Source organism: Rissa tridactyla, chromosome 5, assembly GCF_028500815.1.
Source record: "Rissa tridactyla isolate bRisTri1 chromosome 5, bRisTri1.patW.cur.20221130, whole genome shotgun sequence".
NCBI classification, from domain to species: Eukaryota; Metazoa; Chordata; class Aves; order Charadriiformes; family Laridae; genus Rissa; species Rissa tridactyla.
In genome coordinates, this window is record NC_071470.1 from 59,118,547 (window position 1) to 59,130,462 (window position 11,916).

The 11,916-nt window shown below is 43.7% G+C and overlaps 3 protein-coding genes across 3 annotated transcripts in view; 1 reads left to right on the forward strand and 2 right to left on the reverse strand.

Moving 5' to 3' along the window:
- Positions 1-11,730, reverse strand: part of SLC20A2 (solute carrier family 20 member 2) — a 59,082-nt gene extending 47,352 nt beyond the window's left edge. The window contains exon 1 of the mRNA XM_054202989.1: positions 11,607-11,730. The gene's annotated coding sequence lies outside the window, so the exon portion shown is untranslated. The remainder of the gene's footprint in view (positions 1-11,606) is intronic.
- Positions 1-11,916, reverse strand: part of SMIM19 (small integral membrane protein 19) — a 14,762-nt gene continuing 2,846 nt past the window's right edge. The window contains exon 3 of the mRNA XM_054203000.1: positions 1-1,557. Coding sequence (XP_054058975.1) covers positions 1,505-1,557 — 53 coding nt within the window. The 3' untranslated portion in view covers positions 1-1,504. The remainder of the gene's footprint in view (positions 1,558-11,916) is intronic.
- HGSNAT (heparan-alpha-glucosaminide N-acetyltransferase) overlaps positions 11,564-11,916 on the forward strand; it is a 26,217-nt gene continuing 25,864 nt past the window's right edge. The window contains exon 1 of the mRNA XM_054202997.1: positions 11,564-11,701. The gene's annotated coding sequence lies outside the window, so the exon portion shown is untranslated. The remainder of the gene's footprint in view (positions 11,702-11,916) is intronic.

The following is an 11,916-nucleotide window of genomic DNA, read 5'->3' on the forward strand; positions in this document are numbered from 1 at the left end:
TTTACTTGTTCCAGTCAACAACAGTAACTAAAGTTTATTGATTTCAGTTTCAGCAGCTAATAATCCATGAAAACATTTTTATATGGTACAAACAATACTATCCCATATTCAAATTTCTATCAAAGTAATAACATAGGCCAGGATTTTCTCACATTCATTGCGATTTACTTATCAATTAGTACAGTAATATCTATTTTAAAATATAAATATTACTAAGTGCAAATAGTTTTTGTATCCAAATGTAATTTAGCTGTTAAATTATACCAAAATATCTAAGTAAAGAGACTGAAAAAAATAGAACTGTTAGCTACAAAAATAGCTGAACACATTCTCAGCCACTGTCTCTCAACTGTTCCCTTTATATCCACTGTAAAAGTATTTCCAACACACTAATCATATCTATTCGGAAGAAACTAAAATTATATGATTTCGAACTATTTTAATTAGAAAAAACAGTCCGTGAACAACTGCTTTTACTCTTCCAACTAATTATATACCCTTAAAGGCCAAATATTCGGCCAGTATGCAAAAATAGCCATAGCCTTTTATTAAGGGTAAAACAACAGATAAGAGTTTGTAAGAAAAATAAAGATGCTCTTTGCCTCTACCAGCAACACTGTCCAATATAGGAAACTACACTTAATTTTAAAATTTTAAAGGCATATATGTCAAAGTCTTAGTAACTCCTTATCAGAGACTTACTAAAAGTAAGTCTATTCACAGCACCGTAACTTGCTGGACTGCATGGATAGTATTTCCTTGGAGATACTTCACCTAACAGCCAAGATGTTAAAAAAACCCTACGTTTCTAAAAAGCTCTCCCCTAACTCAAAACGAATTAAGCTGCATGTAAACCCCACAGCCCTGCCAAGAATCCTTTCCTACCTGGAAAATTTTTGTGACCAACAGTCAAATAAAAAAAGATTGAACTGATTAATATTTGAATCTGACATCTGTCTAAGGACAGCATAAAACCACTCAAATTAGAGGGCTAACTACTCTTTTTTTTTTCTTTTACCTATGCACCTGTCATACTCTTTATGCAAAGGCTGTTTATAAAAGGCAAGCAAAACCTGTGATTTCCCGTTTTGTAGTGGTCATGGTCTGATCTTTTCCATATTCAATGTAGTTTTCTACAAAAAACCAAAACTGATTTCAAATACAAAGCTATCTAATCCACAAATAAAAACTACAGCAACGTTCTGCTCTTCCTAAAACAAGTTTGAAGCCATGATTATATTAAAGACACAGATGTGAGGGGATTTTTCAACTTCCAAACAGATATGCAAACAAAGTATTACAATCCAGGGGCGCAGGTAAATGAATAAGCAAGCAAACTACATGAAGTTAGCGCAGCGTCCTCTCAAATCCTGCAATCCCTTCTAGAAAGTCTGGGTCTACATCTCCCTCTTCTTTACTCATGTTCTTCTCACATGGCTTGGTCTCAGAAACTTTCCATGCCTGTAACGGAAACTTGAGCCAACTTCTTAAATGTATGATTTCTTCATCTCCACTCATCATCCACTTCTGTTTCTGAGAAGCTCCTCATCATGACACCTGTATCTCAAGAAGCAAAACAGGAAACATCACAGGGATGAAGCAAGGAAAGATGAATAATAATATGCCTCTGTGTCTTTAATAAAATCCCAACTTTCATTCAAGTTCCTTTTAGGAAATCAGTTTCCTTTCACAAAAGCAAACTTTTGCCAAACTAGGCATGTAAACATTGCCTGCCAAAATGGCGGTAACCAATGAAATCTCCCATGTGCACCTCCATTCCTGACATGATGAGCAGGAGAAATCCTGTACCAGCTAGCCTTACATACTGTGCAAAACATCGTCGGATGCCAAGCTTGCAGAACTAGTGTGCGGCAGCCAGCTCAACTAAAAGAAACCGCTGACCCATCTACTAACTTATCTGCTACCGAAAACAATGCAAGTTATCTTTACCCAGGACCCATTTGTCCAAGTAAGTAGAGCTCTAGCCCTCAACTGAGATGAAAAACAAAGATGTAAACCTCTCCTCTACTTTCCCCAATGCTCCTTAATATACGCAACTTCCACAGTACATTTGTGTTTTTACACACTTAATCGGGTACCGGAGAAGACGCTTTCTCTGCATTACAGCAGTTTAACTACAAGGTAACAAAGGCCTAAAGTACTTTCAACGTGTCTTTGTCCCCAGACTCATGTCATAAAATTTGGGGTTGTGGCGGAGTGGACTTGCCTGTCTGTTTCTGCCATCCAAAACTCGGGATCAAGCAGGCCCAAAGCCAACAGCAACACTGTTCAGAGTCTAACAACAAAAAGGCAGAGGGATGACTCATCCGCAAAATGGAGATACAGCCATCTTGTGTCCAAACAAGCAGCCCAAACCATTTGCCTGCCTCACGATTTTGCCCGAACGCTGAACGAGGTGGTGCAGGAGAAATGATCTCTGCAGCCTCCCCGGCCATGAAGCCTTCAGGGCAGATAAGCAGGCACCAAAGCTGTTCTGCCAGCCAGCTCTCAGCCAGACAGAAACATGAAAGTAATTTTCTCTCTCCCTTTTAGGGTTAAGGCCATCTTTAAATAAACACTAGCACCAAAATCTCTTCCTAGCAGAGGCAGAGCAGATCCTACCTCTTATCAGCTACCATCTCAAATTCTCAGAATTCCATGTCCCATCTGAAATCCTCCTTTTCTTCTGCAAACACACTTGACAGCAGCATGCTCCATACACAGGGCACACTTCACTCAGAAAGACAGCACAGTCCTTCGCCAACTCCTCCCAGCGAAACAACAGGCCGTTCCTGCTCTCTTACACTAGAAACGAGGGACAGCCATAGGGACACAGTCACATCCGAGCACAAAAAGTCTTGGCTTTGGTTCTTGCACATTGCAGTACAGAAGATAACTGAGCCTTGGACAGTCAAAGCGAGAAACCCTCTGACAACGCTCTGGTTATTGCAGAAACAATAGCTGTCAAGTAACCGGACAGAAATGTATGTGCTGTGCAAGGATTATATGTCAAAGAAAAACACATATTCTGAACTCTGGGAGTAGTCCTTACCCTCAGAAGCGTTTTGGAGGCAAACAGTCCTGAAAGCCTGCACTTCAGTGATCATGTCCACTATTGAGAAACATGCTATTGCCTACTCAGGCAACTGAAAGGCAACTATCACAGATTTCGAGGGCTTACAGAGCACAAAAGCCGAGGCAGCCACGCACATCCCGTCAGCAAGTCATCCAGAACATGTCCAGATAACCATCCAATTATTTTATAGCACAGTGATTCTTAATCTTTTACCATGATCAGTGTACACAAGAAGCAGAAACTACCATTTCACTGTTCCATACTCATAACTCCATATTCTCTCTGAGCATCAGAAATTAACTGACAAGTAATTCAATTTATTATTGACATCCTCACTCGTTAATCAGATGTCTACATTCAGCATATGCACCGTACAGATTACAAGGCACCCAGGCTGCTGACTGTTAAATGCAGAAAGAGAACTGCAGAAAAAGATTAATAATTGTCAAAAAGATCTGACGCTGGCTGTCACCTGAAACAACCGAGGAATTTCCTGTTTTCTTTTGAAGAGACAATTTACTGGCAGGCTGGTACTTCTAACTTTGATCTTCATAGCAGCCAACACTGGCAGAAGAATTTTGTAGCTCAGTAACAAAACACAGCAACCTCCTGGACTGTTAACTCAATTACAGTATTTTGGCAAGGAAGCCTTTCCCTTATACCTTGGGGAAAGTCTTAAGATTACACAGGGCATGTTTTAAAAGCACACATGCCTCAATTATTTGCTGTAACTGTTCATGAACCTAATTGCTTTCAGAGAAAAAGTATTCCACAGGAACTTGCTTGGAAGACTGATATTTTCCCTTGTTTCCCGAGGAAACAAGGGTTACATAACCACAACTGACTGTCCCATGCACAGAAACGTAAATTATAAGGCCAATTTCAACCTGATCTGATGGAAAAGGATAGAGATTTCACAGGTGCTCAATTCCTACAACAGGGATGCAGAATAAATAACCAAGGCAGTCCCCTGAACAACATGCCTCGTTCACAAAAATCATCGAGACATTATATTTTAATTAAATATACACAAAAACTATGGGGCAGTGAGGGGCTGCTCAGACACTGTGCTGTTGGGAAAATCAGGGATGCTAACAGTATTGCTATATAATGGAAAGAAAGAAGGGAAGATGTTTACGGTACCTCAGTGACACCAAAACTGAAAAAGCTGCAGTAAACTCATCTTCCCTAGTTCAGCTGCTCACAGAGCTACTTTTTAATCTACGGAGCAATACAGCCATGCCTTGTGTGCCCATCTCAATTCCATCTTTACGTGGGCTGCTGCTGACATGCCAGCAGGCACTTCTCGGGATTCATTAAAGGCATTTGGTCAACAGTTGTCCTCTTTCGCCAACAAGAAACTGGAAAAATAGACACATACTGCAGTGCAAGTGGCCTCATAAAATCCTTAAAAAAAAAAAAAAAAGAAAACTCTTCTCAAACCCTTTCAACAGGATTCTATCCAGGCAGGGCAAGCTAAGCACTGCCACGACAGGTCAGATTACTGGTCCATCTGTTTGAGAATCCTGCCTCCTATGATCGGGACCAGATGCTTCAGAAGGTGGAACAGCTCAGGTAGTGAACAATGATGTAATTCACCCAAAGGGGAAATTCCTTCCTGACCTCATCAATTAGCGTGAAGGTTTATATGCTTATTTTATTTTTAATCCTATTTACTGCAACTCTGGATGTTGTCATTATATATATATAAATGTCCAGGTCTGCTTGGAATCCGACTAAACTTTTGGCCTCAGCAATATCATGTGGTATAATTATGCCAGGTTTCAAATGTACTGATTTTCAATTTCACTTAAACATGCCTTTGTTTGTGCACTATGGGAACTAGCACAGCTATTAACTACCTTTCTTCCCCTTCTGAGGGCTCCAGCCCTTGGCTTGCACCATAAACTCCCATCCCATACGGTGCTCTGTTACAAAGCAGGAACGTAATCCGAGGGCCTTTAAGGCAACAACTTAGCAACAGTTATCCAGCAACATTTCTATATGCTAAACTTCTGGGATCTGCTGGTAGGATCTTTCTGGCAGCTCCACCAGAATTTCACCAGGCCTTACCGTCTTTCAGATCTTGCAAGCTCACTTTTCTGATCCTTTCCACTCCAGAGCTGCCACCTTTATAAGCAAACTGTTTTGCCCTGTGTTGTGTGCCTTCAACCCCCCTGAGATTCTGATGAAATTAGTTATAAAGGAACCGACAGCAAGCATACCATGCTGGGCTTTTCAAGTCACACAGGAACCTCTCCCTCTCAGCAAAGAATTCCCATCTCCATGCCTGGATAAAGAACAACAGTGTCCAACCAAGAAAAAACAATCCCATTTTGCTCATGGCTGATGTTCCTGTGGGATGCAGGTTCCTCTGTTAGCCTATGTTGTTATGGATGAGCTCATGACATATTCACCATGATTATTACGCTAAGTACTTACTAAAGCTCCAGTGCTATTAGTCACTGCTGTTTCTGCTCACACAATGCTTGCAAGAGGCATGAGGGACAAAGCCACACCTTCATTCAACAAGCTTGTTGAAAAAAAAAATAATGATCTATGCAAGCAGCAGACAAGGATGTGAGACTCTTAAAGCAAACTTGAGGTTCTAGATCCTCTCGTCTTCCCAAAACAGTCCTGCTTTCAGTAACTATTTGGGCTGCATTTTCTTCTCCCAGCCTCTGGGAAAAGAAGAGAACTTTGGACCCCATGCCACAGGTTCTTAATCCCAAAGATCAGGTCCAAACGTAGGGCTGGCTGGTATCTCATGGGAAGATGGCCCCCCAAGGAGATGACGAAGTTTTTAGAGCATCTGTGAGAAACAACAAATAGCCATCACTGTTTTACCGCAAGTGTTTTGATTATGGGCTTGGAACTGGTGAATTATGGCAAGAGAGTACTACTTTGCCTCAACCAAAAAGAAAATTACACCATTTCATCCTTCTTTAGAATAATCCTCAGGCAAGCAACCGGTCAAGAGAAAACTCCTGTCTAAACCCACGGTCCATAAACAAATGGAGCTCTTTAATGATCAAAATAGCACTAACAGAACTGGTAACAGGCAACACTTTGCCAAGTGTTAGCTCATTAAGTAATGCAACCACATGCAACTTTGTCTATTTGAGTATCATATACTGACCAGAGTCAATAAAAATCACAAGTCTCATGGCTGTCAAATTGTCCCATGGTATACTTCCCAGTGACCTCCCCATGCTGTTTAATAGTTACGCAGCAGTTTTAGAAACTCTGCTCCAGAGCGATGATCTTAATACTTTCTTCCTAAGAGGCCATATACACTTTCCTGTTCTTCTGTCTCACGTGTGTAAAGACAACACACTGGTCAGAGTAACTTCTACAATGCTCTTAGGCAACGCTCAAACAGAGGTCCAAGCCACAAGTTTCAGAGCAGTGCCATACCAGCATCTCCAGGACCTCTGATCAGCCATCAAGTGGTTTGCCTTTGGCATTTCAGGATTTGCTGAGGTTGAAAGAGAAGACAGTAATGATAGAGAACAATTCTCCCATCAGCAGTAGCAGAAGTAATCTTGGAGGCCTTGAGTGCAACGCTTTCACCACTTTTGGATTGTTACTGAATACGAAGTCAAAAAGATGAGATATTTTCTGTTTGTCACACATAAAAATGGAGTTTGGGTAAGGAAATCTTTTAACGGACTCAAAGGTATTTTTGGCTGCTAGAATTCTCAGTCTGCTGTGCTAAAATTAGCTTCGAATAAATGTGCAATACAAGCAGTACATACTTTGCCTAAGAAAAAATCCACTGGCCACTTACAGATCATGTGAACTTGGTTATTTAGTTGAGCTAAGAACACCAATTATTCCAAGCCTTATCTGGCTGTAGATTTGGATCTATTTAGCAATGGCACTGCCACATACCAAAATGCACAACGAGCCACAGCTCATTACCAAAGTGAAGGCAATTTGCTGAAAAAAAACGTTGCTGCCATTTAACAAGATGGTCATGAAGAAAAGAGGTAAGATTGAAAAAGCCCGTGCCTCTGCCTCTACCCTTCCAACCTTCCCTCTGAAAAGAAAAAGCAGTCCACCCTTCCTTCCATATTACAGTATAAAGAAATTGGACGCCTTCAACTATCACTCCCTGGTGTCCACCAACCAAAGCTATGGAAGATAATACTCTTACTTTTTTTTCCCCTTCAAGCTTTTCATCAACGAGTTGAAGGGTTCCCTAAGTTCTGCTCTGTTTTTACCACCAGTGTCACTCTCAGAAGTTGGTTCTAATGTTGCTCATCGGAGTGTACACCACGATCTGAGCAACGGCAAAATAGAGTCGTTCAAACATACCAACTACTCTCTGCTGGGTAAAGTTCACAGCAGCTGTTCGAATCCCAGAAAGAGATCTGAGAGGAGCGCCATAAATAACGAGATCACATGGAGTCTCCCATTGCACAACCAACGTACATCTTTTCCTGTTCAGGAATTTATGCTTCCCACCCTACGCTGTCAGTCAAGAGCATATTCCAAACTATATTTTCAGGATGATCCAGAGGATATTTTGGAAAGTAATACAGCCCTCCTGCCAGGCGAGTCTTTTCAAAATACTCCTTCTATTCCATTACAAAAAAGACAATGTTTCTATAATCTTGTCCAAACCGCGGTCTTTCTCAGGAGCAAGCCATAGACCCACTCGTGCCTTTATACATCACGGATGTATAAAACCAGTTCCAGCAAGACTGACAGCCTGGCGGGAACCGAAGGGGACTACTCCTTCACAGACTCAGGAGCTAAGTTTGTCTTCAGAAGTGAAAATGTAAGGTATTTTCTCAGACTCCAATTTCAGCAAATCCCTGATTTGAGCAGCAAGATTTTTAAGATCATTAACACATTTTACTGTTAGATTAAAATTATACCCAGTTCTCCTAAAACACCTCATTCCAAGGCCTCTCTGAGGGGAGAATCAATTTTCAAAGCAGTGCCTGGCTATAACTGAGAAAGAAGATATATGGCTATTTTATAAAATTGAGATTCTTTTTTTCTTTTTCTGGAGTTTTGCCACAAATTGCCTTCGAGGGCTTGGTTCAGAAATTCCAAATTCAGTTTATTGTTTTTCTCATTGAGAACTAACTCCTTTTAGTAATTCTGTTAATCTTGGAGTTTGGAGTTATTTTTATTAAAGTAACGCCCAGAGTTCAGATATTCCATAAAAAGATCAGGAATTATTTTTATTAAAGTAACACCCAAAGCTTAGACATTCCTTGCAAAAAGCAGGCAAAGCACCTTCATTCTTAAAAAGGTCCTTAGCCTTTTCCTTGTAAGCACAGATTTCACAGAGACAACTGAACACTGAGAAGTTTTATCAGCCTTTTTTTTTTTTTTCTGGGAGTTGGAAAAAGGAGTTATTAAGGCAGGATTTTTCCTGCCTAAAGACATCCTGAGCCTTTTGCTCTTAACACAAGGTGTTGGTTTTTTCCTCCTCCCTTCTTGTCTTCTGTTACAGAAGTAGTACTGATTTCTGCTCCCCGATGTCAGATTTCTCATGGGACATTCGCGCTGGCTTTGGGGTGTTCTGCCAGCAGTCATTATCTCTGGTCATACTCAGTACCTGTCCCTTCGTCAGCAGGGAGTCCTGCCGACCCAGGCAACACCAATTTCTGACAGAACTTGTTAGACTACAAGAAACTTGTTCTTAGCCCTTAACTCTTATGCCACAACAGAAACAGGGCTGCAAAGTAAAGGATCTTACCTCCTTTCTCAGGGGCCCGAGGCACTGAAACCTTCTGCTCTTCAGTGGCAGCCCTGTCTCAAGGACAAGAACAAGTGCTGCCTTTTTGTGTGAGCGACTATGTTAATAAACTAGGTGACATCACCCAGGTTCCTTACCATGACTAAAACACGGTTTAAGCATTCGGAGGGCAAAGGGAACGCCTTTTGATTGCTACTTCCGATTCAGAACATACGCAACCATGACTGAAGAGCGTGCTTTGTCAGCAAGCCTCCTCCAAACACCATTGCTCTTTAGGCATAACAGGCCAAAGACATCATGGAGTTAATAGCACGTTTTCCAACAAGATGCTTCTTCTCTGTTGAAGAAGGCACGTAGTGACAATTTTCAATCTCTTTAATGTAGAAATTAGGGCTGGGGCAAAAATTCCTTCGAAAGAGAGGTTAAGTTGCAACATCCCCACCTTTCCCTCTGCAGCGTGTATAATTTCAGCTTGCTCAATAGCAGCGGCACTCCCGAGTTCAGGAGGACTTTAAAAGGAGCGATTATGCTCACAAAAGTAAGCTAACGTGAATAAACTGCCCAGGCAACAGGGAGACATTCCAGATCCCTGTGCTGTCACCAGGCTTTTGGCCAATGCTGCTTAATCATATATGCAAAATGCAAATTACATAAAGATTCATCATAGGTTAGAATATTCTCAATGAATAATTTTGCATTGCGCTGAAGAAACTTCCTGGCAAACCAACCTTGGACAAAGGCACTGGGATATTCTCCCTATTTTCAGAGTTTCTACTTGGCGTCAGCGGTACAAGTGGCACAGCAAAGGCTTCCCCTGAGGGTCTTCTTGACAGACCGGGAGGCAGAAAGAAGGAAGTTTGAGAACAAGTTTAGCACCACCCAAGTGTCACTCTGCTGAAATTCGTAACTCTTATGGCTATAACACACCACAGCAGCTGCTACAGGCTACGTTGTCATCTGGGCTCAGACGGCACATGCCAGTTCATACTATCCGAGCATGTAACACTGGACTGAAACTCAAAATGCTCATGGCACGGGGGAAGATACTTTCACAAGAAGGCCCACAGAGTTTACAACTCCAGCTTTAAACACAGCCACACTCATAGCTTAGAAATATGTAAGACCCTCTTGAGCCTTGTCACAGAGTTTATAAAGCTCTATCTGAAAAGCTTTGATTTTCTGAGCTGCATTGAGTATAAAACCTAGCCAGCCACATTTTAGTTATGAAGAGAGAGGTAACTTTTCCACCACTTAGCAGAAGATTATAGTTTTCGCATAAGATTAGAGAGTCATGGTTGTAACTTCATCTGAAAACTGCATTTACAAAGATCTGACTGTTCAGCAGCTCCCATGGACACAACAGAGCGGTCAGATTCTCAACAACATCTGAGTTATAATTGAGAGCAACTTGCTAACGCTTTTTTGCGGTATCTTATATATGCAAAGTTTTAACTGCTTTGAAAGCCTTCCCTCGCACCCTTTGTGCTATCAGACACCACTAAATCTACATATCATACACAGCTTTTTAAACAGCATTGGGTAAGCTAGTAAGATTTGCCTCTGTACAGCATTCTCAAAAATAAACGCGACTAAAGATAACTTTGGCACAATTTTTTTAAAGGTCGCAAGCTTTCCCCATCCAAGACATCTAATAATTCAGCATGAACAAAGGTCCACAAGAGTTTGAGAATCTGTTTCTGCTCATGCCTACAAGCCCAACTAGTGCAAATGGACATAAAAAAATAGATCTACTGTCTCTACCTTATCTGCCTTTGCTTTTATTCACCAATTTTTTACTACCAATTAAAGAAAGCACTTTATTTCTACATGCAATATCATGAATTAATGAGTAAAGATCACTGCAGAAATTTGAAGTAAAATTTCAAAAGGTGGCTGCACTTTCCATTCCAAAGCATACTTGTATGGTAAAACTAAAATATAAAAACTCGCAACAAAACAGGGTATAGTTTTGCTAGGACAGAACTTCGATAACTGCACTTAGGTCAGGAAAAGAAACCACTACCTGCCGGTCGCTCATGGTTCAAGCACCATTCTTCTCATGCAAACGCGTTAGGCAAATGCGAAAGGCATGTGCCCCGGAGAAGCTTTAGCTTTGGTTGCCTCTCCTTAAACACGTTTTGTCTCTACAGGTAAGTTGGTGAAATACTTGTGCTGCTACCTCAGGTCCACGAATACAAGCGGAGCTGGGAGGCGCCTGAGATTTCTATGCGCTTCACAGTGCTTCCAGCTCGGCTGTGAGGAAAATTGTAAAATTACTAGTTACAGACGGCCGGGTTTAGGAAGCCGGAGAAAAGGGTTTCGTTCTGACACGCTGCTTTATTGAAGCGCGCGGGGCCGCACCGGATGGCTGCTGACCACAGTAGCCCCGGCCAGCGTGACAGCAGATGCGCCACGAGGCAGGGCTCCTCGCCGGCTGACCGCTGGGGTGGGCCGGGCCGCTGGGAAGGCGGGCAGAGCTCCCGCTACAACCACCGCGCCGGGACGCCGCTACGGCGCCGGGTCGGGCTGAAGCCGGGCACAGGAGACGGAAAGCCCTCCCGCGGAGGACGGAGGGGGAACCCACCCGGCCCGGCGGTCCCACAGCCCGCTCCGGAGCCTCAAGCGCAGCCGGAGTCGGCCCCGGTCGCCCCCTCCCCACCGCCGCCCGTGCTCTCTCCTCAGGCGGCCCCTTCCCGCCTCGCAACGGCCCCCCGCGCGCCGCGCCCCCCCCCCACCCCGCGCCAACCGGGCGAGGGGAGGGGCGAGGGCGGGGCGCCCCCGCGCGCGTGCCTCGCCGCGGCCCCCACTCACCGCCCGGCGGGCGCCCTCCGGCCTCACAACTGCAGCGGCGGCGGCGGCAGCCGGCACGGCACGGCCCGGAGGCGGAAGCGGCGGCAGGAAGTGAGGTCGGCGCGGAGGGGAGGGGGGCGCTGCTTCCGGGGGAGGTGGATGGATGGGGACGCGGGCAGAGGGGCTGCGCCGCCGGGCCGGGCGTCCGTCCGTCCCGTGTAAATACCGCGCAGCCCCGGGGAGAGGGCGCGCAGCCGGGTCGTCGTACGGACGGTGTAGCGTTGGAAGGAAAAGGGGGAGACGCGGGGGGAGGGCGGGCCCCGGGGTTCCC